This window comes from Salvelinus fontinalis, chromosome 2 (genome assembly GCF_029448725.1).
Source record: "Salvelinus fontinalis isolate EN_2023a chromosome 2, ASM2944872v1, whole genome shotgun sequence".
In the NCBI taxonomy this organism is placed as follows: Eukaryota; Metazoa; Chordata; class Actinopteri; order Salmoniformes; family Salmonidae; genus Salvelinus; species Salvelinus fontinalis.
The window spans coordinates 85,446,247-85,472,511 of NC_074666.1; the positions used below are offsets into that span (position 1 = coordinate 85,446,247).

General features: G+C 47.7%; 1 protein-coding gene across 12 annotated transcripts in view; it reads right to left on the minus strand.

Annotated features, from left to right (window-relative positions):
* Positions 1–26,265, minus strand: part of srcin1a (SRC kinase signaling inhibitor 1a) — a 145,844-nt gene that overhangs the window by 80,235 nt on the left and 39,344 nt on the right. For 6 of the 12 annotated variants that reach the window (XR_008755479.1, XM_055891945.1, XM_055891929.1 and 3 more), the window contains exon 1: positions 629–1,438. The exons of 2 other annotated variants lie outside the window; for them this stretch is intronic. Coding sequence is in view for 9 of the 10 variants with exons in the window: in XM_055891945.1 (XP_055747920.1) it covers positions 629–653 (25 nt within the window). In the remaining variant the exon portion in view is untranslated. Of the gene's footprint in view, positions 1–628; positions 1,439–26,265 lie in introns of those variants that run through there. 4 more of the 12 variants (XM_055891985.1, XM_055891938.1, XM_055892004.1 and 1 more) reach the window with 3 other exon arrangements.

Here is a 26,265-nt window from a genome sequence, read left to right on the forward strand (position 1 = left end):
TTTATGTTAACACACATGCATTCACATGCTGTAATACACGCTCTTACACACACACACACACACACACACACACACACACACACACACACACACACACACACACACACACACACACACACACACACACACACACACACACACACACACACACACACACACACACACACACACACACATAAACACACACACACACACACACACACACACGTAAACACACACTCTCAAAACATAATGGCCAAAGAGACAGAAGGCACATCTGAAACCATGACAACGCCTCACAAGCAACTTTCCATGACCGAACCAGCAGCAGTAAACTGGAAGAGCCAAAGCAGCCTTAGAAAAGTGTCAGCAGGCAGAGCTACGTGACTGCAATGACAGACAGACAGCAGGCTGAGACAGAGACACCGTCCCCAAACGCTCCGGCTTTACAGCACTAAATACCAGAGCCCTGCTAGCAAACACACACACTTTAACAACACACAAAGACACAGCGGCGAAGAGATGGAGAGAACGGTAGAGAAAGACAAAACAGATGTGTTGAGCGTAATTGAAAATGGAGGAATGTGAAGGACAAGAAGAAAGGACAGACAAACAGAGGGAGGAGGGGAAGAGGATACGTATTGCCCACCTGAGGGGTCCTCAACATACTCCATCTGCACACCTGTGAGCCCTCTCTTCCTCTCTTCTGGTCATTTCATCACTCCAAACCTCTCTGTCTTCTCCCACCCCACTTTCTACACCCCGGACACTGACTGAGACTCAGAGAGGGGGAGAGAGAAACAGAAGCAAAAGAGAGGGTGGGAAGTGAACAGTGGGAAGTGAGGGAGAAAGGAGAGAGACAGAAAGAGAGAGAGAGAGAGAGAGTGTGTGAGCAAACCCCAGTGGGTGAGCTGGATGAGGAAGGCTGCCAGCTCCTAACATTGTCTCTGTGCCTTTCTGTCTGCTTGCGTGTCCCTTGTTGTCCGTCTCTCTCCTTCTCGCTCATCTCTCACATTATGTACATCTCCGTAGCTCCAAGCTAGCAGAGCAGGATAAATCACAGGAAGAGGATAAATCACAGGAAGAGAATATATGGTGTTACTCTATTCTCATGTCACTTTATGGATTGGCTGACGAACTAAAGACACTGGGTCTTTGGACCCGTGTACCGTATACAGTATGTGTCTGTGTGTGTCCTGTCAGCCAGCCAGGCCACATATTATTGACACTCCACTGACATGTCCCACCTCATCGTCTCTCCTGTTGCCCCAGCAACACTTCCGCTCCCCGCCAGCTCTGCCCAACCTGTCCTCATCCTCCTCTTCTCCCTCCCTTCATCTTGCCATCTGCCTATGCCCCGCCTCTCTCATCTCTCTCTGTCTCTCTCCTGCTCTCCCTCCTTCATCCTCACCTCTCTCTCCCTCTCCTTCATCCTCACCTCTCTCTCCCCCTCCCTCATCCTCACCTCTCTCTCTCCGCTCTCCTCATCTCTCTTCTCTCTCCCCTCTCCTCATCTCACTTCTATCTCCCCTCTCCTCATCTCTCATCTCTCTCAACTAACCTCTCCTCATCTCTCTTCTCTCTCCCCTCTCCTCCATCTCTCTTCTCTCTCCCCTCTCCTCATCTCACTTCTCTCTCCCCTCTCCTCCATCTCTCTTCTCTCTCCTCTCTCCTCCCTCTCTCTTTCTCTCTCCCCTCTCCTCCATCTCCTTCTCTCTCCCCTCTCCTCATCTCACCTCTCTCTCTCTCCCTCTCCTCATCCTCCCTCTTCTCTCTCCCCTCTCCTCATCTCTCTTCTCTCTCCCCTCTCCTCATCTCTCTTCTCTCTCCCCTCTCCTCCATCTCTCTTCTCTCTCCCCTCTCCTCATCTCCCTCTCTCTCTCCCTCTCCTCTATCTCTCTTCTCTCTCCCCTCTCCTCATCTCACTTCTCTCTCCCCTCTCCTCCATCTCTCCTTCTCTCTCCCTCTCCTCCATCTCTCCTCTCTCTCTCCCCTCTCCTCATCTCTCTTCTCTCTCCCCTCTCCTCCATCTCTCTTCTCTCTCCCCTCTCCTCCATCTCTTTTCTCTCTCCCCTCTCCCTCATCTCTCTTCTCTCTCCCCTCTCCTCATCTCACTTCTCTCTCCCCTCTCCTCCATCTCTCTTCTCCTCCCTCTCTCCCCTCTCCCTCTCCTCCATCTCTCTTCTCTCTCCCCTCTCCTCCATCTCTCTTCTCTCTCCCCTCTCCTCATCTCTCTTCTCTCTCCCCTCTCCTCATCTCACTTCTATCTCCCCTCTCCTCATCTCTCTTCTCTCTTCCCTCTCCTCCATCTCTCTTCTCTCTCCCCTCTCCTCCATCTCACTTCTCTCTCCCTCTCCTCCATCTCACTTCTCTCTCCCCTCTCCTCATCTCTCTTCTCTCTCTCTCTCACTCTCCTTCTCTCTCACCTCTCTCTCCCCTCTCCCTCATCCTCATCTCTCTCTCTCTCCCTCTCCTCATCTCTCTATCTCTCTCTCCCTCTCCTCTCCTCACTCTCTCTCTCTCTCTCCCCTCTCCTCCATCTCTCTTCTCTCTCCCCTCTCCTCATCTCTCCTTCTCTCTCCCCTCTCCTCATCTCTCTCTCTCCCTCTCCTTCATCCTCACCTCTCTCTCTCTCCCTCATCCTCACCTCTCTCTCTCCCTCCCTCATCTCTCTCTCTCTCTCTCTCTCCCTCTCCTTCATCCTCACCTCTCCCTCTCTCCCTCATCCTCACCTCTCTCTCTCTCCCTCCCTCATCTCTCTCTCTCCCTCTCCTTCATCCTCACCTCTCTCTCTCTCCCTCCCTCATCTCTCTCTCCCCCTCCCTCATCCTCACCTCCTGTCCCTCTTTCTTTCTCCTCTCTATATGAGCTGCAGTCTTTTGATTTAATAAAGCTTTGAATCTATATCTACCATAGGAATAGTAAAGATACCCCCATCTCTCTATGCTCCAGACATTCCCTTCAATAAAAGTGTTGTGTGTAGGAGACACTTGGGGGTCGTTCTCTAGCCTATTTCATCACAATGACCCATATCAACCCAACCAATCAGAACTAGGAGAGGGGAGAGAGAAGAGTGTGTGCGTAATTAACACCACTGGGTCTGAGTGTTTAAACACACTCCCATGGCTTAACACAGAGACCTGACTGAACAAAGCCCAGTGTGTGTGTGTGCGTGTGCGTGTGCCTATGTGCGCGTGTGCGCTTAAGCGTGCGTGTGTGTGTGTGTGTATTTACTTCTCAGGCCCAGCCACAGTGCTCTGCTCTGCCCACTGGTCCATGTGAGATTATGACGCTGTTTAATGAATGTGTCAGGATGAGTGTTGTTAATCCTGAGGAGGGGTTCTGATGAAGAGCAGGAAGGAACTGATGAGACCAGACCAGGGAGGAACCAGTCGGTCGCTATGGTAGTGCCATGCCTGGTGACAGAGCGGTATACACCATTTCCAATAGGGTGACACAAGGTGTATATCCCTGTTAACCTGGCAGCAGTGGTCCCCAGAGAGGATTGATTACTAACCCACACAGTAAAGCAGACACACACACACCTGTCTTACCTCTCTCACTAACACACACACCTGTCTTACCTCTCTCACTAACACACACACCTGTCTCACACTCTCACTAACCCACACACCTGTCTTACCTCTCTCACTAACCCACACACCTGTCTTACCTCTCTCACTAACCCACACACCTGTCTTACCTCTCTCACTAACCCACACACCTGTCTTACCTCTCTCACTAACCCACACACCTGTCTTACCTCTCTCACTAACCCACACACCTGTCTTACCTCTCTCACTAACCCACACACCTGTCTTACCTCTCTCACTAACCCACACACCTGTCTTACCTCTCTCACTAACCCACACACCTGTCTTACCTCTCTCACTAACCCACACACCTGTCTTACCTCTCTCACTAACCCACACACCTGTCTTACCTCTCTCACTAACACAAACACACCTGTCTTACCTCTCTCACTAACCCACACACCTGTCTTATCTCTTTCACTAACCCACACACCTGTCTTACCTCTCTCACTAACCCACACACCTGTCTCACCTCTCTCACTAACCCACACACCTGTCTTACCTCTCTCACTAACCCACACACCTGTCTTATCTCTTTCACTAACACACACACCTGTCTTACCTCTCTCACTAACACACACACCTGTCTTACCTCTCTCACTAACACACACACCTGTCTTACCTCTCTCACTAACCCACACACCTGTCTTATCTCTCACACTAACCCACACACCTGTCTTACCTCTCTCACTAACCCACCCACCTGTCTTACCTCTCTCATTAACCCACACACCTGTCTTACCTCTCTCATTAACCCACACACCTGTCTTACCTATCTCACTAACCCACACACCTGTCTTACCTCTCTCACTAACCCACACACCCGTCTTACCTATCTCACTAACCCACACACCCGTCTTACCTCTCTCACTAACACACACACCTGTCTTACCTCTCTCACTAACCCACACACCTGTCTTACCTCTCTCACTAACACACACACATGTCTTACCTCTCTCACTAACCCACACACCTGTCTTACCTCTCTCACTAACCCACACACCTGTCTTATCTCTCTCACTAACACACACACCTGTCTTACCTCTCTCACTAACACACACACCTGTCTTACCTCTCTCACTAACCCACACACCTGTCTTACCTCTCTCACTAACCCAAACACCTGTCTTATCTCTCTCACTAACACACACACCTGTCTTACCTCTCTCACTAACACACACACCTGTCTTACCTCTCTCACTAACCCACACACCTGTCTTACCTCTCTCACTAACCCACACACCTGTCTTACCTCTCTCATTAACCCACACACCTGTCTTACCTCTCTCATTAACCCACACACCTGTCATACCTATCTCACTAACCCACACACCTGTCTTACCTCTCTCACTAACCCACACACCCGTCTTACCTATCTCACTAACCCACACACCCGTCTTACCTCTCTCACTAACACACACACCTGTCTTACCTCTCTCACTAACCCACACACCTGTCTTACCTCTCTCACTAACACACACACATGTCTTACCTCTCTCACTAACCCACACACCTGTCTTACCTCTCTCACTAACCCACACACCTGTCTTATCTCTCTCACTAACACACACACCTGTCTTACCTCTCTCACTAACACACACACCTGTCTTACCTCTCTCACTAACCCACACACATGTCTTACCTCTCTCACTAACCCAAACACCTGTCTTATCTCTCTCACTAACACACACACCTGTCTTACCTCTCTCACTAACACACACACCTGTCTTACCTCTCTCACTAACCCACACACCTGTCTTACCTCTCTCACAAACACACATCTGTCTTACCCATCTCACTAACCCACACACCTGTCTTACCTCTCTCACTAACACACACCTGTCTTACCTCTCTCACTAACCCACACACCTGTCTTACCTATCTCACTAACCCACACACCTGTCTTACCTCTCTCACTAACCCACACACCTGTCTTACCTCTCTCACTAACCCACACACCTGTCTTACCTCTCTCACTAACCCACACACCTGTCTTACCTCTCTCACTAACCCACACACATGTCTTACCTCTCTCACTAACCCACACACCTGTCTTACCTATCTCACTAACCCACACACCTGTCTTACATCTCTCACTAACACACACACATGTCTTACCTCTCTCACTAACCCACACACCTGTCTTACCTCTCTCACTAACCCACACACCTGTCTTACCTATCTCACTAACACACACACCTGTCTTACCTCTCTCACTAACACACACACATGTCTTACCTCTCTCACTAACCCACACACCTGTCTTATCTCTCTCACTAACCCACACACCTGTCTTACCTCTCTCACTAACACACACACCTGTCTTACCTCTCTCACTAACACACACACATGTCTTACCTCTCTCACTAACCCACACACCTGTCTTACCTCTCTCACTAACCCACACACCTGTCTTACCTCTCTCACTAACACACACACCTGTCTTACCTCTCTCACTAACCCACACACCTGTCTTACCTCTCTCACTAACCCACACACATGTCTTACCTCTCTCACTAACACACAAATGTCTTACCTATCTCACTAACCCACACACAAATGTCTTACCTCTCTCACTAACCCACACACCTGTCTTACCTCTCTCACTAACCCACACACCTGTCCTACCTCTCTCACTAACCCACACACCTGTCTTACCTCTCTCACTAACCCACACACCTGTCTTACCTCTCTCACTAACACACACACCTGTCTTACCTCTCTCACTAACCCACACACCTGTCTTACCTCTCTCACTAACACACACACCTGTCTTACCTCTCTCACTAACCCACACACCTGTCTTACCTCTCTCACTAACCCACACACATGTCTTACCTCTCTCACTAACACACAAATGTCTTACCTATCTCACTAACCCACACACAAATGTCTTACCTCTCTCACTAACCCACACACCTGTCTTACCTCTCTCACTAACCCACACACCTGTCCTACCTCTCTCACTAACCCACACACCTGTCTTACCTCTCTCACTAACCCACACACCTGTCTTACCTCTCTCACTAACACACACACCTGTCTTACCTCTCTCACTAACCCACACACCTGTCTTACCCCTCTCACTAACCCACACACCTGTCTTACCTCTCTCACTAACCCACACACCTGTCTTACCTCTCTCACTAACCCACACACCTGTCTCACTCACACACACACACTCTTACCTCTCTCAATCTCTCAATGTAAAAAACCCTGGCATTTTGCTCCAGTTTCACTGCCACTTCGTTTTGCCACTCTGTGCAAGTGAGCAAGTGATGTTTGTGCGTGCGCGTGTGTGTGTGTGTGTGTGTGTTTGTACATATACATGGTGCTAACGTAGCAAGAGTACCGTGTGCCTTACAAGGACAAATAAACAAGAAAACAAAATGGTTTATCGCCCCGCCTTCCACAACAACTCTCTACCCACCAAGCGAATGAACAACTAATACATACAGATGAGAAATGAATGGCATACTGCGTCCTCGATGACCTTTTAATGATTCTGATGCGTGCACAGAGCCAGCTTACAGTAATTGCATTAGGCTCTCTAATGGTTTACTCAGGCATTAGGAAGCATGATTCAGCAAGCTGATAGGGAGAGTGTTGACTGAAAATCCCAATAGTAAACAAGCCACTTCTGAAATCCTGATCTGAAGTTGGGATTTGAAGCAATTTGAATGGGTGGGTGTGGCTTTGCATACCCATAATATCCATTAAACATTCCTGTGTGAGCGTGTGTGGATCTGTGTACTTGTGAGGGTGTATGTCTTTGGAAGTGTATGTGTGAGCATGTGGGATTTGTAATGTGTAAGATGTTTCAACAGCGGCCAGTCCTCCCTCCTGACATCTCATTATCACGTATCTGCAAATAAATAATTGCCTATTATTGCCCATGAAAGTAGAGGATAAATATATTTGCCCTCATTCAAACTATGCTCCCTCTATTTCTTTCTCCAAGTCTTTCAGGATAACTACTGTGCCCCTAATTTGCCCCCCTCTTCCTCTCCCCTCATCTCTCACCTCCCTCTGTAGGCTTCTCCCGCTCTCTCCCTGTGGGGCTGTCTCAAATTCTCTCCTTGTGGGGCTGTCTCCTATTCTCTCCTTGTGGGGCTGTCTCCTATTCTCTCCTTGTGGGGCTGTCTCATCTTCTCTCCTTGTGGGGCTGTCTCCTATTCTCGCCTTGTGGGGCTGTCTCCTGTTCTCTCCTTGTGGGGCTGTCTCCTGTTCTCTCCTTGTGGGGCTGTCTCCTATTCTCTCCCAGTAGGGCTGTCTCCTGTTCTCTCCTTGTGGGGCTGTCTCCTATTCTCTCCTTGTGGGGCTGTCTCCTATTCTCTCCTTGTGGGGCTGTCTCCTTTTCTCTCCTTGTGGGGCTGTCTCCTATTCTCTCCTTGTGGGCCTGTCTCCTATTCTCTCCCTGTAGGGCTGTCTCCTGTTCTCTCCTTGTGGGTCTGTCTCCTGTTCTCTCCCTGTGGGTCTGTCTCCCGTTCTGTCCCTGTGGGTCTGTCTCCCGTTCTCTCCTTGTGGGTCTGTCTCCTGTTCTCTCCTTGTGGGGATGTCTCCTATTCTCTCCTTGTGGGTCTGTCTCCCGTTCTCTCCTTGTGGGGCTGTCTCCTATTCTCTCCTTGTGGGTCTGTATCCCGTTCTCTCCTTGTGGGGATGTCTCCTATGCTCTCCCTGTGGGTCTGTCTCCTATTCTCTCCTTGTGGGGCTGTCTCATCTTCTCTCCTTGTGGGGCTGTCTCCTATTCTCGCCTTGTGGGGCTGTCTCCTGTTCTCTCCTTGTGGGGCTGTCTCCTGTTCTCTCCTTGTGGGGCTGTCTCCTATTCTCTCCCTGTAGGGTTGTCTCCTGTTCTCTCCTTGTGGGGCTGTCTCCTGTTCTCTCCTTGTGGGGCTGTCTCCTATTCTCTCCTTGTGGGGCTGTCTCCTATTCTCTCCCAGTAGGGCTGTCTCCTGTTCTCTCCTTGTGGGGCTGTCTCCTATTCTCTCCTTGTGGGGACGTCTCCTATTCTCTCCTTGTGGGGATGTCTCCTATGCTCTCCCTGTGGGTCTGTCTCCTATTCTCTCCTTGTGGGGCTGTCTCATCTTCTCTCCTTGTGGGGCTGTCTCCTATTCTCGCCTTGTGGGGCTGTCTCCTGTTCTCTCCTTGTGGGGCTGTCTCCTGTTCTCTCCTTGTGGGGCTGTCTCCTATTCTCTCCCTGTAGGGTTGTCTCCTGTTCTCTCCTTGTGGGGCTGTCTCCTGTTCTCTCCTTGTGGGGCTGTCTCCTATTCTCTCCTTGTGGGGCTGTCTCCTATTCTCTCCCAGTAGGGCTGTCTCCTGTTCTCTCCTTGTGGGGCTGTCTCCTATTCTCTCCTTGTGGGGCTGTCTCCTATTCTCTCCTTGTGGGGCTGTCTCCTATTCTCTCCTTGTGGGGCTGTCTCCTTTTCTCTCCTTGCGGGGCTGTCTCCTATTCTCTCCTTGTGGGTCTGTCTCCCGTTTACTCCCTGTGGGGCTGTCTCCTATTCTCTCCCTGTGGGGCTGTCTCCCATTATCTCCTTGTGGGGCTGTCTCCTGTTCTCTCCTTGTGGGCCTGTCTCCTATTCTCTCCCTGTAGGGCTGTCTCCTGTTCTCTCCTTGTGGGTCTGTCTCCTGTTCTCTCCCTGTAGGGCTGTCTCCTATTCTCTCCTTGTGCTGCTGTCTCCTGTTCTCTCCTTGTGGGCCTGTCTCCTATTCTCTCCCTGTAGGGCTGTCTCCTCTTCTCTCCTTGTGGGTCTGTCTCCTGTTCTCTCCCTGTAGGGCTGTCTCCTATTCTCTCCTTGTGCTGCTGTCTCCTGTTCTCTCCTTGTGGGGCTGTCTCCTATTCTCTCCCTGTAGGGCTGTCTCCTCTTCTCTCCTTGTGGGTCTGTCTCCTGTTCTCTCCCTGTAGGGCTGTCTCCTATTCTCTCCTTGTGCTGCTGTCTCCTGTTCTCTCCTTGTGGGGCTGTCTCCTATTCTCTCATTGTGGGGCTGTCTCCTATTCTCTCCTTGGGGCTGTCTCCTGTTCTCTCCTTGTGGGAGAGAACCTTGTGGGGCTGTCTCCTATTCTCTACTTGTGGGTCTGTCTCCCGTTCTCTCCTTGTGGGGATGTCTCATATTCTCTCCCTGTGGGGATGTCTCCTGTTCTCTCCCTGTGGGGCTGTCTCCCGTTCTATTCTTGTGGGGCTGTCTCCCGTTCTCTCCTTGTGGGGCTGTCTCCTGTTCTTTCCTTGTGGGTCTGTCTCCTATTCTCTCCTTGTGGGTCTGTCTCTTATTCTCTCCCTGTGGGTCTGTCTCCCGTTCTCTCCTTGTGGGGCTGTCTCCTATTCTCTCCTTGTGGGGCTGTCTCCTATTCTCTCCCTGTGGGTCTGTCTCCCGTTCTCTCCTTGTGGGGCTGTCTCCCATTCTATCCTTGTGGGTCTGTCTCCTGCTCTCAACCCTGTGCGGCTTTCTCCTATTCTCTCCTTGTGCGGCTGTCTCCTGTTCTCTCCTTGTGGGGCTGTCTCCTATTCTCTCCTTGTGGGGCTGTCTCCTATTCTCTCCTTGTGGGGCTGTCTCCTATTCTCTCCTTGTGCGGCTGTCTCCTATTCTCTCCTTGTGGGGCTGTCTCCTATTCTCTCCCTGTGAGTCTGTCTCCCGTTCTCTTCTTGTGGGGCTGTCTCCCGTTCTCTCCTTGTGGGGCTGTCTCCCGTTCTCTCCTTGTGGGGCTGTCTCCTATTCCCTCATTGTTGGGCTGTCTCCTATTCTCTCCTTGTGGGGCTGTCTCCTATTTCCTCCTTGTTGGGCTGTCTCCTATTCTCTCCTTGTGGGGCTGTCTCCTATTCTCTCCTTGTGGGGCTGTCTCCTATTCTCTCCCTGTGGGGCTGTCTCCTATTCTCTCCTTGTGGGGCTGTCTCATATTCTCTCCTTGTAGGGCTGTCTCTTATTCTGTCCTTGTGGGGCTGTCTCCCATTCTCTCCTTGTGGGGCTGTCTCCTATTCTTTCCCTGTGAGTCTGTCTCCCGTTCTCTTCTTGTGGGGCTGTCTCCCGTTCTCTCCTTGTGGGGCTGTCTCCCATTCTCTCCTTGTGGGGCTGTCTCCCGTTCTCTCCTTGTGGGGCTGTCTCCCGTTCTCTCCTTGTGGGGCTGTCTCCCATTCTCTCCTTGTGGGCTGTCTCCCATTCTCTCCTTGTGGGCTGTCTCCCATTCTCTCCTTGTGGGCTGTCTCCTATTCTCTCTCTGTGGGTCTGTCTCCCGTTCTCTCCTTGTGGGGCTGTCTCCCGTGCTCTCCTTGTGGGGCTGTCTCCTATTCTCTCCCTGTGGGTCTGTCTACCATTCTCTCATTGTGGGTCTGTCTCCCGTTCTCTCCTTGGGGGGCTGTCTCCCGTTCTCCCGTTCTCTCCTTGTGGGGCTGTCTCCCATTCTCTCCCTGTGGGTCTCTCTCCCGCTCTCTCCCTGTGCGGCTGTCTCCTGTTCTCTCCTTGTGGGGCTGTCTCCTATTCTCTCCTTGTTTGGCTGTCTCCTATTCTCTCCTTGTGGGGCTGTCTCCTATTCTCTCCTTGTGGGGCTGTCTCTTATTCTGTCCTTGTGGGGCTGTCTCCTATTCTCTCCTTGTGGGGCTGTCTCCTATTCTCTCCTTGTGGGGCTGTCTCCTATTCTCTCCTTGTGGGGCTGTTTCCTATTCTCTCCCTGTGGGGCTGTCTCCTATTCTCTCCTTGTGGGGCTGTCTCCTATTCTCTCCCTGTGGGGCTGTCTCCTATTCCTTCCTTGTGGGGCTGTCTCCTGTTCTCTCCTTGTGGGGCTGTCTCTTATTATCTCCTTGTGGAGCTGTCTCCTGTTCTCTCCCTGTGGGGCTGTCTCCCGTTCTCTCCCTGTGGGTCTGTCTCCTATTCTCTCCTTGTGGGGCTGTCTCCCGTTCTCTCCCTGTATCTTCGGAGCGAGGCATCTGCAAACAGGCTCTGTCTCTGCCTTCCTCCATCACATCCAATCATCCCTCTGTTTATTCAGCTCTCCTCCCTTCCCTGTGCCTTTCTTCCTCCTCTCCCTCTCCCTCTCTCCTCTCCATCCCTCCTCCCCCTCCTCTCCCTCTCTCCTCTCCATCTCTCCCCCTCCTCTCCATCTCTCCCCCCTCCTCTCCCTCTCCACCCCCCCCCCTCCTCTCCCTTTCTCCTTTCCATCTCTCCCCCTCCTCTCCCTCTCTCCTCTCCATCCCCCCCCCTCCTCTCCCTTTCTCCTTTCCATCTCTCCCCCTCCTCTCCCGCTCTCCCCTCCATCTCTCCCCTCCTCCTCTCCCTCTCTCCTCTCCATCCCCCCCTCCTCTCCCTCTCTCCTCTCCATCTCTCCCCGCTCCTCTCCCTCTCTCCTCTCCATCTTTCCCCCCTCCTCTCCCTCTCTCCTCTCCATCTCTCCCCCCTCCTCTCCCTCTCTCCTCTCAATCTCTCCTCCCTCCTCTCCCTCTCTCCTCTCCATCTCTCCCCGCTCCTCTCCCTCTCTCCTCTCCATCTCTCCCCCCTCCTCTCCCTCTCTCCTCTCCATCTCTCCCCGCTCCTCTCCCTCTCTCCTCTCCATCTCTCCCCCCTCCTCTCCCTCTCTCCTCTCCATCTCTCCCCCTCCTCTCCCTCTCTCCTCTCCATCCTCCAGGCTCAGTCACAATGCTTATCACAGCATCCTTTATCACATTCCAGCATCCCTTCTCTCACTCCATTTCTTTCTTCTTTTCCCCTGCTCTCCTCCTTCTCTATCTCTCTCTCTCTCTGTTATCTATGTTTTGCCACCCTAAAACCGTGTGAAATGTAATAGAAAAACCTATGCTGCATCTAATGTGCATGATATGAAACAATCAAATCAAAGGCCATGCGTGTGTTGGATAAGTGTGTTTGTGTGTGAGACAGAAAAAGAGAATGACGGGGGGGGAAGAGAGAGAGAGAGAGAGAGAGAGAGAGAGAGAGAGAGAGAGAGAGAGAGAGAGAGAGAGAGAGAGAGAGAGAGAGAGAGAGAGAGAGAGAGAGAGAGAGAGAGAGAGAGAGAGAGAGAGAGAGAGAGAGAGAGAGAGAGAGAGAGAGAGAGAGAGAAAGAGAGAAAGAGAGAAAGAGAGAAAGAGAGAAAGAGAGAAAGAGAGAAAGAGAGAAAGAGAGAAAGAGAGAGAGAGAGAGAGATAGAGAGAGGAAGAACATGCGAGAGAGAGAGAGAGAGAGAGAGAGAGAGAGAGAGAGAGAGAGGAAGAACATGCACAGTTCACAGCCACAGAGTCTTGCTCTTTGAAGGATAGCTATTGAGCCCTTGTAGTAAGTGGAGAGAGAGAGAACCACATTTAGACCCAACCAAATTATGAGAAAACAAAAAGATAATTACTTGACACAATGGAACGAATTTACAAAAAAAAACAGAGCAAACTACAATGCTATGTGGCCCTAAACAGAGAGTACACAGTGGCAGAATACCTGACCACTGTGACTGACCCAAAACTAAGGAAATCTTTGACTATGTACAGACTCATTGAGCATAGCCTTGCTATTGAGAAGGTCGCCGTAGGCAGACTTGGATCTCAAGAAAAGACAGGCTTTGTGCACACTGCCCACAAGATTAGCTGGAAACTGAGCTGCACATCCTAACCTCCTGACAAATGTATGACCATATTAGAGACACATATGTCCCTCAGATTACACAGACTCACAAAGAATTTGAAAACAAATCACATTTTGATAAACTCCCATATCTATTGAGTGAAATACCACAGTGTGCAATCACTACAGTGTGTATATAGACATAATATGACATTTGAAATGTCTTTATTCTTTTGGAACTTGTGTGAGTGTAAGATTTACTGTTGTTTATCCATTTCACTTGCTTTGGCAATGTAAACATACGTTTCCCATGCCAATAAAACCCCTGGAATTGAATTGAGAGAGAGGTGAGAGATAGCGAGAGTAAATACAGTACAGCCCATATTTATGTTTATTTATTTTCCCTTTTGTACTTTAACTATTTTCACATCGTTAAAACACTGTATACAGACATAATACGACATTTGTAATGTCTTTATTCTTTTGGAACTTCTGTGAGTGTAATGTTTACTGTTCATTTTAATTGTTTATTTCACTTTTGTATATTATCTACTTCACTTGCTTTGGCAATGTTAACATGTGTTTCCCATGCCAATGAAGCCCTTCAATTGAATTGAATTGAGAAAGAGAGAGAGAGAAATAGAGAGAGAGAGAGCGAGAGAGAGAGAGAAGTGAGTAGGGAGGCTACTCCACTCCACGTGGCTCACCTTTAATGACTCCACTACAGATCCAGGCGTAGAGATAAGTATCTGGGGGATTCAGAGTGTGCTAGTAGCATGGACTAACCCGAGGACATAATGAGGCTGTTGAGCAGGCAGAGAGGGTCCTGCCGGACGGAGCCCCCTGAGGTGATGAGGGTCTGGCTGGGGGCTAAGCAGGGGCAGGGAGACAGATGCCTGGATCACTCCCATACTGCTGCTAATGGGAACATAGCCAATTAAAATGCCTCTCAGGATCACTGGGCCCGAATCCTGTAGCACTGTCTACCAGTGGACAGAGGGCACGGTGATGGGGAGAAGGGGTGGGGAGGGGGGGGGCACAGCAGGGGATAGAGGGGCTGCCAACAGAATACAGACTGACCACCACACCCCGACCCGAGAGCTCCAACTGTAACACAGGGTGTAGGAGAGCAGTGAAGCACAATGTGACAGGCTGGCCTGCGCTGCGGTGTGGTGCAGAGAGGCAGCGCGACCTCGTGGACCCTCGGTGACGACACCTGCACTGACACTTGACATTACAGGCCTCCTCTGCCAGGCTGCCAACAGAGAGACACACCGTCCTGACAAAGCTCCTTCTGAGGGGCTGAGGAACCTGAGTCACATGTCTCATTATGCACTGCTGGGTCACCCAGGCCCCGTCTCTCCCTACCTGACACTGACACTGGAACACTGGGACACTGGGACACCAGGGGACAGATAACACATCTCCAGGAGAGAGGGGCGGAATTTGGTAGAATAGACTTGGGCTACAGTAGAGGACAATGGGAGTGTGTGTGCGTGTGTGTGTGTGTGTGTGTGTGTGTGTGTGTGTGTGTGTGTGTGTGTGCGTGTGTGCGTGTGTGCGTGTGTGTGTGTGTGTGTGTGTGTGTGTGTGTGTGTGTGTGTGTGTGGGTTCAGGGATGGATGTGCTGACTAAAGGGCTCCAGGCTAATCACGACAGTAACTGTAATGGTTATGCAGGGACGGACAGATTGCCTCATTAAGGACACTTGAGCGTTGTTTCGAAAATATATCTGACTGCCCAGCTAGAGGATATATGTGTGTGTCGGAAAGATTGAGAGAGAGAGAAAGAGACAGAAAGAGAGAGAGAGAGGGAGAGAGAGAGAGAGATGGATTGAGAGAGAGAGAGAGAGAGAGAGAGGCAGTAAGATAAACAGAGACCTTTCTTTGCTCTGTGACATCACCTTGGCAACTGTGGGATATGGGTAGAGCTGCATATGCCAGTGCCCATAGGCAGGGCTCACATGTTAAAGGTATGGTAAAGGCATGGTAAGGGCATTTACAAAGGTATGGTAAAGGCATGGTAAAGGCATGGAAAAGGCATGTTAAAGGTATGGTAAGGGCATAGTAAAGGCATGGAAAATGCATGAAAAAGGCAAGGTAAGGGAATGGTAAAGGTATGGTAAATAGCAACGGTACGGTATAGGCATGGTAAGGGCATGGTGAAGGCATGGAAAAGACAATATAAGGGCATGGTAAGGGCATGGTAAAGGTATGGTCAAGGTATGGTCAAGGTATGGTAAAGACATAGTAAAGGGATGGAAATGGTATGGTAAAGGTATTGTAAAGGCATAGTAAAGGCATGGTAAAGGCATGGTAAAGGTATGGTAAAGGCATGGTAAAGGTATGGTAAAGGCATGGTAAAGGTATGGTAAAGGTATGGTAAAGGCATGGAAAAGGTATGGTAAAGGCATGGTAAAGGCATGGCAAAGGCACGGGGTATGGTAAAGGTATGGTAAAGGTATGGTAAAGGCATGGTACGGCATGGTAAAGGCATGGTAAAGGTATGGTAAAGGTCTGGTAAAGGTATGGTAAAGGCACGGGAAAGGCATGGTAAAGGTATGGTAAAGGCATGGAAAAGGTATGGTAAAGGTATTGTAAAGGCATAGTAAAGGCATGGTAAAGACATGGAAAAGGCAAGGTAAGGGAATGGTAAAGGTAAGGTAAATAGCAAAGGTATGGTAAAGGCATGGTAAGGGATGGTGAAGCATGGAAAATGCATGGAAAATGCATGGTAAAGGTGTGGTAAAGGCATGGTATGGGCATGGTAAGGGCATGGTGAAGGCATGGAAAAGGCAATGTAAGGGAATGGTAAAGGTATGGTAAAGGTATGGTAAAGGCATGGTAAGGGTATGGTAAAGGTATGGTAAAGGCATGGAAAACATTGGCTTGGCTCACTTTTGATATTACCATAATTAAGTTTAGAACATTTTGTGAAGGTTTGGTATGGTGTGGCTATTATTACAGTTTTTTGACAATTGCTAACAAGCATTTACCTATACTTAAGATACATTTTCTAAACTCTCATCACATCAACACACCCACATCACACAATTAGCCAAATAGTCCATTTTCTGCTCAAAACCACCTTTTGTTCCTTAAATACCAACTCTACATTTCAAAATGCAAAAAAAAAAGTTTGTGTGTGTCACATTTTGGACAGAAGCCATAGCTGAGTTAAAGGTGGGGTGTTGAGGATAGAGTACAGGACTTTCACTGTGGTTTCTCTGTCCCTACCTCCATTAGCTGAGTTGATCTGACGTGGAGCGTTTCACAGCCTCAGACAAACTGGTCCAGGACCTGTAGCTGAGGCTGAGTTCAGGTCGTGTGCAGCATACAGTAGGAATATCTCTACATCTATATCTCAGCTGATCCAGGACCTGTGAGCAACCCCTCAGACTGGAGGCGGAAGGAACTCTTGATCCGACGCGTGGGCTTGGTGGGAGAATGAGTCGTCTTGACCCTGAACGACCTTTCTCACGCATTGATATCCACACATAGGCACACATGCATGCACACACAAGGGCGCGCACACACACGTACACACACGTGTTCCCTTCATTTCCCCTGGGTATTGCTCCTCTCCTCTCGCTATGCCGTTAAACATGAGGACTCCTCTATGTCAGCACTTTCTCTCCTTCCCTCTCTTCCTATTTCCTCCACTCATCCTTTCTCTCCCCCATTATCTCTCCTCGTCCGCCATCTATGCTCACGCCATCTCTCCGTATCTCTGCTTCCTTCTTCTCCCGATCTCTCTCTAAGGCCACGTTGGGTGTAGGCTACCGTGTGCTGCAGACAGTAATCCACTAACATTGGCTGTGTTTTACGTGCCAGAGGGAGAGAGTGAGAGAGGTGTGGAGAGAGTCCCAGTGGAAGCTCTGTAGGCCTTGTAGGGTCTGGCTGCTTGTTGTGTGTGTGGCGAAAGAGTCAAATACGGCATCAATGACTCAGACACTATGATATATGTCATGACTAGCTCAGCTTTTGAAAGCTCACACTTGCATGTCTCTACTGCTCTTTGAGTAGGATGGTGTGCGTGTGCTACATCGTCACATGAATAGTGTGTGTGTGTGTGTGTGTGTGTGTGTGTGTGTGTGTGTGTGTGTGTGTGTGTGTGTGTGTGTGTGTGTGTGTGTGTGTGTGTGTGTGTGCGTGTGTGTGTATGTGTGTGTGCAGTTTGGAATTGGTGCTAAATCGTCACATGAATATTGTGTGTGTGTGTGTGTATATGTGTGTGTGTGTGTGTGTGTGTGTGTGTGTGTGTGTGTGTGTGTGTGTGTGTGTGTGTGTGTGTGTGTGTGTGTGTGTGTGTGTGTGATTATGCAGGGAGGAATTGGTGCTAAATCGTCACATGAATATTGGATAGGAACCCTCATGCTGGGCCTGGTCTCCACGGCAACAGCTTGGTAGCAGGATTTGAGTCAAACTGAAGCATCCTTGTCATGTACAGATGTTAATGTTAAAGATGTTAGAGTGTTAAAGATGTTAGAGTGTTAAAGATGTTAGAGTGTTAAAGATATTAGAGTGTTAAAGATGTTAGAGTGTTAAAGATGTTAGAGTGTTAAAGATATTAGAGTGTTAAAGATGTTAGAGTGTTAAAGATGTTAGAGTGTTAAAGATATTAGAGTGTTAAATATGTTACTGTTAAAGATGTTAGAGTGTTAAAGATTTTAGAGTATTAAAGATGTTAGAGTGTTAAAGATAATAGAGTGATAAAGATGTTAGAGTGTTGAAGATGTTAGAGTGTTAAAGATGTTAGAGTGTTAAAGATGTTAGAGTGTTAAAGATGTTAGAGTGTTAAAGATGTTAGAGTGTTGAAGATGTTAGAGTGTTAAAGATGTTAGAGTGTTAAAGATAATAGAGTGATAAAGATGTTAGAGTGTTGAAGATGTTAGAGTGTTAAAGATGTTAGAGTGTTAAAGATGTTAGAGTGTTAAAGATGTTAGAGTGTTGAAGATGTTAGAGTGTTAAAGATGTTAGAGTGTTAAAGATGTTAGAGTTAGAGTTCAGTGTGTCAAATCGGAGGGCCTGTTGTCCGGACCTCTGGCAGTCTCTATGGGGGTGCCACAGGGTTCAACCCTCGGGCCGAATCTCTTCTCTGTATACATCAATGATGTTGCTCTTGCTGCTGGTGATTCTCTGATACACCTCTACGCAGACGACACCATTCTGTATACTTCTGGCCCTTCTTTGGACACTGTGATAACTAACTTCCAGACGAGCTTCAATGCCATACAACTTTCCTTCCGTGGCCTCCAACTTCTCTTAAACGCAAGTACAACTAAATGCATGCTATTCAACCGATCACTGCCCGCACCTGCTCGCCTGTCCAGCATCACTACTCTGGACGGCTCCGACTTAGAATATGCGGACAACTACAAATACCTAGGTGTCTGGTTAGACTGTAAATTCTCCTTCCAGACTCACATTAAGCATCTCCAATCCAAAATTAAATCTAGAATCGGCTTCCTATTTCGCAACAAAGCATCCTTCACTCATGCTGCCAAACATATCCTCATAAAACTGACCATCCTACCGATCCTCGACTTCAGTGATGTCATCTATAAAATAGCCTCCAACACTCTACTCAACAAACTGGATGCAGTCTATCACAGTGCCATCCGTTTTGTCACCAAAGCCCCATACACTACCCACCATTGCGACCTGTACGCTCTCGTTGGTTGGCCCTTGCTTCATACTCGTCGCCAAACCTACTGGCTACAGGTTATCTACAAGTCTCTGCTAGGTAAATCCCCACCTTAACTCAGCTCACTGGTCACCATAGCAGCACCCGCGCTCCAGCACGCGCTCCAGCAGGTATATCTCACTGGTCACCCCCAAAGCCAATTCCTACTTTGGTCGTCTTTCCTTCCAGTTCTCTGCTGCCAATGACTGGAACGAACTGCAAAAATCTCTGAAGCAGGAAACACTTATGTCTCTCATTAGCTTTAAGCACCAGCTGTCAGAGCAGCTCACATATTACTGCACCTGTACATAGCCCATCTATAATTTAGCCCAAACAACTACCTCTTTCCCTACTGTATTTATTTATTTATTTTGCTCCTTTGCACCCGATTATTTCTATTTCTACTTCTACTTTCACATTCTTCCACTGCAAATCTACCATTCCAGGGTTTTACTTGCTATATTGTATTTACCTCGCCACCATGGCCTTTTTTGCCTTTACCTCCCTTATCTCACCTCATTTGCTCACATTGTATATAGATTTAGTTTTCTACTGTATTATTGACTGTATGTTTTGTTTATTCCGTGTGTAACTCTGTGTTGTTGTATGTGTCGAATTGCTATGCTTTATCTTGGCCAGGTCGCAGTTGCAAATGAGAATTTGTTCTCAACTAGCTTACCTGGTTAAATAAAGGTGAAATAAATACAAATAAAAATACATGTTAGATTGTTAAAGATGTTAGAGTGTTAAAGATAATAGAGTGTTAAAGATGTTAGAGTGTTAAAGGTAATAGAGTGTTAAAGATGTTAGAGTGTTAAAGATGTTAAAGTGTTAAAGACAGTAGAGTGTTAAAGATGTTAGAGTGTTAAAGATGTTAAAGTGTTAAAGATGTTAGAGTGTTAAAATGTTAGAGTGTTAAAGATGTTAGAGTGATAAAATGTTAGAGTGTTAAAGATAATAGAGTGTTAAAGATGTTAGAGTGTTAAAGATAATAAAGTGTTAAAGATGTTAGAGTGTTAAAGATAATAGAGTGTTGAAGATGTTAGAGTGTTAAAATGTTAGAGTGTTAAAGATGTTAGAGTGATAAAGATGTTAGAGTCTTAAAGATAATAGAGTGTTAATTAAAGATGTTTAAGTGTTAAAGATGTTAGTGTGTTAAAGATGTTAGAGTGTTAAAGATAATAGAGTGTTAAAGATGTTAAAGTGATAAAGATGTTAGAGTGTTAAAGATAATAGAGTGTTAAAGATATTAGAGTGTTAAAGATAATAGTGTTAAAGATGTTGAAGTGATAAAGATGTTGGAGTGTTAAAGATAATAGAGTGTTAAAGATAATAGATTGATAAAGATGTTAGAGTGTTAAAATGTTAGAGTGTTAAAGATGTTAGAGGGATAAAGATGTTAGGGTGTTAAAGATAATAGAGTGTTAAAGATGTTAGAGTGTTAAAGATAATAGAGTGTTAAAAATGTTTGGCCACATGAGAATCACCACACTGGTCTGTTGACTCATCACCCCTCTCTCCAGACTCTATCCTGCCATTTCAGTGGATTTAGTCTTCATTCAAAGACAGACATTATGTACAAAAGGAGTTTTTGCACCACCAAGGTACGAGTGATCAGATGCAAACAGCTATTAACTAAGTGAATGATCGAGATGTTCAAATGAACGTCTGCCATTTTCCTAATAGCCATGTAGCGCTAGCACAATGCTAACATGGTGTATGAAGATCCCTCAAGGCTGGGCAGGCTACTGGTACCGTCACGTTCCTCTCTGCTCCTCTCTCCTGGTTTCATAGAGCATGTGAGGCAGTGGAAGAGGCCTTGGGAGGGTGGGGATGTTGTGGGGAAGATTGTCAGACAGGGCTTTCTGCATGAGAGGCTACGGAGCAGGGAGAGCCGAACTGACAAGTCCATTGACACACAAACACCCACACAGTGGAAACAATGTAGACTAGACAGTCTACTCCCACCACTAGGAGACACTAACAGACTATCTCATGTTAAGAGGCAAACACTATCACACACACACACACGTACACCCACATACATCCACACAGACACATAAAGACACACTGTACACAACCTCATACTGTATGCATCCAAAAAACAGTAGCTACTGACTACTTGTATATCTTCCTCGGTTACATCAACAGCTTTGTAAACCTGTCTTCCCGTTCTTCTGTCTTCCGTCGACCATACAGTTGTACCAGTGACCCTCCTGTCCAGGCCTACAGGGGGAAGAGCAAGGCTTCAATCCTCACTAGCCCCCTACAGCTTGATTATAGAGCAGGATATAGGAACGCATACAGTACAGTACATAACATGATGCCTCTAAAGCCTCTACTGCTGTCCCGTCAATTCATTTCCATGGACACATGCAAAAGCATGCATTTGTAAAGGAAATGTCATACTCCAAAACACATATTTCCATAACTGTTTGACCCTAGCCTGCCGTCTGCAAAGACAGCCTTTCTGATTAGCCTCTCCTAACATGATAACTGCTGCCCAGGAAGACATGTCCCAAACCAGCAGAAATAACATTTAGAGAGCTGTTAGCATGTTAGCATCCTTCATGTAATGGAAGGATTTAACATTCAAGACTGGACTGGAGGACGGTGGGTTTCTCAGGTCTGAAGGAGAGAGGAGAGGAACAGTGTCGTAGCGGGCAGCGGGGAGCGGGGAGCGGGGAGCGGGGAGCGGGGAGCGGGGAGCGGGGAGCTAGCCTCTCATTGTGCTGTGGGATAGACAGGACGGTGTGACATATCGATCTGATATCAGCTACACAGCACTGAATGCACCGCTGCCTCCATTACAGCCCTGCCACAGCAGGCAGGCAGGCGCCACGCTGTCCTGACACATGGCCTTTTCTTCCGTTAGTTTGTAGCACTCGCAATTAAACATTCTCGGCCACACTCTACCAGCCATCATGTCCAAGACACCTCCACTACATCAAACCACAGTTATGACGGAGGAAATGTCAACTACTTGGAGAAAAAAAAGGAGAGACTCGCAACCGTGTGTGTGTGGACAGAAGAACGGAGAGAATAGGCATGGGTCATAAGCAGAGGCAACATCAAACACGTCCATCTCTTCCTCTACACTATTCCCACTATCCTTCCACATTCCTCCAAATCCCAAGCAAATAGCTGTCTTCTCACAAGGTTATGCTGAGGTTATTGCTCCAGAATTGCCTCGGCTTTACCTTATTACAACAGTATTTACTAGACTCTAGTTAAGAGGCTTTGGGGCTCCAGGCGTCAGGGCTCACAGTGGTTTGAGCAGGCTGCTTTTGAGACACACAGCTACGCTACCAGCACCACTTCAGATGTCCTTGACAGAGTTGCACAAGGTTCTCCCTACAAAAGACTCACAAATTAGACCGGTTTTGTCTCTTGAAGGAGGAAGTTTTCTGTTCCATTTCTTTAAGCCAGATGACTGTGGTAGGAGCACAACAACACCGACTCTCTTTATTGAATCCACTAATTGGCTATTTACTTGGCTTCTGCAGAGTGACGGAGACACTCCACATTCACTTCAACTGTGTTGAAAATATTAACAGGCTGGCTCCTCTCTGATGTCACACAGTGGAGGAGATGGAGGAAAGGAAACAGAAGGGCAGGAGAGGAAGAAGGGAGGACATTTGAGAGAATTAGATAGAAGGAGATATGGTGCAAGCGTGAGATGGACAAAAATGTGAGAAATGGAAAGAACAAGGGAACGGAGAGAGAGAGAGAAGGAGAGAGAGAAACACTAGCAGCCAGCACCTTAGTCTCCATTTTCCACAATCTCTGCCATGGCAATAGCTTGACGGGGCTGGGGACGAGGAGTGAGAGACAGGAGACAAGACAGAGACACCTGTTGTTGGGAGTGTTGAGTCAAGTGTTCTCTCCTTCACTAATGAGTGCACAGGGCTTTGGAGGAGATGAGATGGTGGTGGTGGTGGGGATAGGGGTTGGAGCTGAGGTGGAGTATGGTGGGAGATAAAATAAGAATCAGTGACAACATCAAAATCAGTCGCAACATCTACACCATTAACAGCCAGTATGGCGTGTGGCAGCGCTGGGCTGATATACGGAGCAGTTGCATGGGGAAGTCTGTCAGTCTGTCTGGGTGTGTGAGAGAGAGGAGAGCAGCCAGGGATGTATGGGGGACTCTGTGGAGATGGTGTGTGTGTGTGTGTGTGTGTGTGTGTGTGTGTGTGTGTGTGTGTGTGTGTGTGTGTGTGTGTGTGTGTGTGTGTGTGTGTGTGTGTGTGTGTGTGTGTGTGTGTGTGTGTGTGTGTGTGTGTGTGTGTGTGTGTGTGTGGCTGTGACTGGGTTTCAAGCGTTTTGTGTGATGGACGGCAGGCTAGGCAGCACAGACGGGAGGAGGAGAGGCTGTCTTTTTGTCTGTTACAGTGCTGGTGGCGGTGTGTCTGTCTGTCTGGGAGGCTCAGGCTAGAAATCTGGATGGGTGCTGCTGGGTTTCTTCCTGGCAGCAGGAGGCTTCTCTCAACTACAGACCGCACTGCTTTTAACCAGCCTGTGTTTTCTTGTCACCTCCATTGCCAGCACTGTGTGTAATAGTACAAAATGTTCTGAACCGTGTTCGTTTGAGTCATGATGCTAGAATATTTAATATTGTAAACGATATGCAGACAGGTGTTAAGATGAAATGATATCAGGAAGTATGGATCCATACATAGTAAACAACAATCAGGGACACTCAAATTAGTATATGTTACATTTGGTATGGTATGTGTTCATTTGTGGAGGTCTATCATTCATTTCATATGATATGTTACGAATTACAATGTATATGATATATTATGAATTGTAATTTGTATGATATGTTACGAATTACAATTCATATGATATGTTATGAATTACAATTTGTATGATATGTTACGAATTACAATTCATATGATATGTTATGAATTGCAATTCAAACAATATGTAAGAAATGTGCAATACATATATGGAATTCCAACTTAGCATGTTAGTTAACCCTTCTCCTAACCCTAACCTTACTAACCCTTATATGTAACTCCTAACTCTAACCTTAACCCTAACTTTAACCTTAACCCTAACCCCTAACCCTAGCCTAGCTAACGTTAGCCACCTAGTTAGCGTTAGCCACCTAGCTAACTTTAGCCAGGCTAGGGGCTAGGGTTAGGGGTTAAGGCTAGAGTTAGGAGTTACATTAAAGGGTTAAGGTTAGGAGAAGGGTTAACTAACATGCTAAAGTCCGTGATGTCCGTGATGAAATTCGAACACGTAACCTTTGCTAGACGTTTGCGTTATATGATAAATGGAATGTGAGAGAGAGAGAGAGAGAGAGAGAGAGAGAGAGAGAGAGAGAGAGAGAGAGAGAGAGAGAGAGAGAGAGAGAGAGAAAACACACTAGCAGCCAGCGCCTCAGTTTCTATTTTCCACCATCTCTGAGAGACATGTTGTTTAGCCATGGCAACAGCTTGATGTTTCTGGGGACGAGGAGTGAGAGACATGAGACAAGACAAACACTTGTTGTTGGGTGTGTTCTCGCTTTTACTAATGAGTGCACAGGGCTTTGGAGGGGAGGAGATGGTGGTGGTGGTGGGGATAGGGGTAGGAGCTGAGGTGGAGTAGGGTGGGAGATAAAATAAGCATCAGTGAAAACATCAAAATCAGTCGCAACATCAACAGCCAGTATGCCATGTGGCAGCATTGTGCTGACATGGAGCAGCCCACCCATCCACCACGACCAACCTTCTGACTTATGTAACCATACCAAACGTAACACATCATACTCATTTGAGTGTCCCAGATTTTAATTTACTATGTTATGTCTATTCTATGAGACCAGGCTGGTCCTTTGATTCCTCCACAAGCAACAGTTCATCTTCTCCTCCTCAGCGCCACCTGATGGCTACAGAGCATCAGTGCACCTGTTAGTAATTACATTTGAGTCACTTAGCAGACGCTCTTATCCAGAACGTCTTACAGGAGCAATTAGGGTTAAGTGCCTTGCTCAAGGGCACAACAACATATTTTGGACCAAGCCAGCTTGGGGATTCGAAATAGTAACCTTTCGGTTACTGGCCCAATGCTCTTAACCGCTCGGCTACCTGCAGAATGGAAGGGCAACATGCCACTCTGTTGTCTTTCTATCTGAACCTTCTGGAAAACACAGAAAAGCACTCTCCCTCCCTCGCAGCACTGTCTTGAGGCCGGGCTCCAACAGGGTGTCTACACTGTCTACAGTATCACCTCACAGTGAATCACCTCACACTCACTGGGCTCCAACACACAGATACATCATATAACCGACATACCATAAACTGTATCATACACATACATTCCCTGTGCTCTGACACTCAGATGCCTACCCAACATACAACAGTAGATTTTCCCTGGCTGTGGCCCGATAGATCCTACAACACCTACCGCTGTCCCCTGTAAACAGGTACAGAACACATAATCCGGGGCCCACGCACAAGGGAGCTGGGAGGGGATTTATCACTGTAAGCCAGTAAGATATTGAATGAACAAGGAGCACTAAAATCATTTCGTTAGTGTATGTCTGCCTTTTGCTTTCTCATAACCTTGGAAAACCAGGAAATCGTTTGCACTCCTAAACAGTGTCCCAAATTAGTACCCTACGGGCCCTGGTCAAAAGTAGTGCTATAAAATTGGGAATAGGGTGCAATTTGGGACGCAGACATAACCCCTGCAGCCAGACATACACAGAGAGACAGGTAAAGTGAATTTCCCAGCAGCTTTGAATGAAGTAAGCGGTTTTACAGTGTTTGCCTACACATGTAGAGAGCGGAGGGAAGCGACACGACACAGACAAGACAACCCACGGTGGGATTCCACGTAGTCGACGACGAAGCCCTCCCCAGTGGAGGTGTGACTGTGCCACGACAGACAGCAACATAAAGAGGATTAGCCTAGCAAACACTCAGCTGCCCCATCAAACAGACAAATCCACACAGCAGCGCTTTTGCACGCACATGATTACCGCTCAGACTGATAATTACCTCAGGTTGAGTTTAAAGGGGAGCCGGGTGTTTTTAGGTGGGTTTGGTATTCCTGAGTTTATTAGCGAGTGTGACAGTAAGGAGGAAAAGCACACTCCAGGAGCGTGCTTCATCCCGAAAGGAATGCCTGTCTAAACCTGACTAGCCTTTTCAAAAGGGCATGTCTTCCGTTTACTGTTCACTGGTACCGTGACATTTGCACGTTTAGCATAGGATCTACCGTATCACTTTGTTTGTCTTGACATTGTTTTTGGACCTACAGACCTTTTGTCCAGCAGTCTATCAGTGTTTTGTTATTTCTCATGTTCTGTGTTTTTTTGTGGACCCCAGGAAGAGTAGCTGCTGCCTCTGCAAAAGCTAATGGGGATCCAAATAAACCAATAAATAAATAGTCACTGGTTCAGGTTGAATGTGTCCATATCAGAGCTGCTATCATCTAGCTTCCATAATCCCCCTCTCCTGTGTTTTAGAGAGAT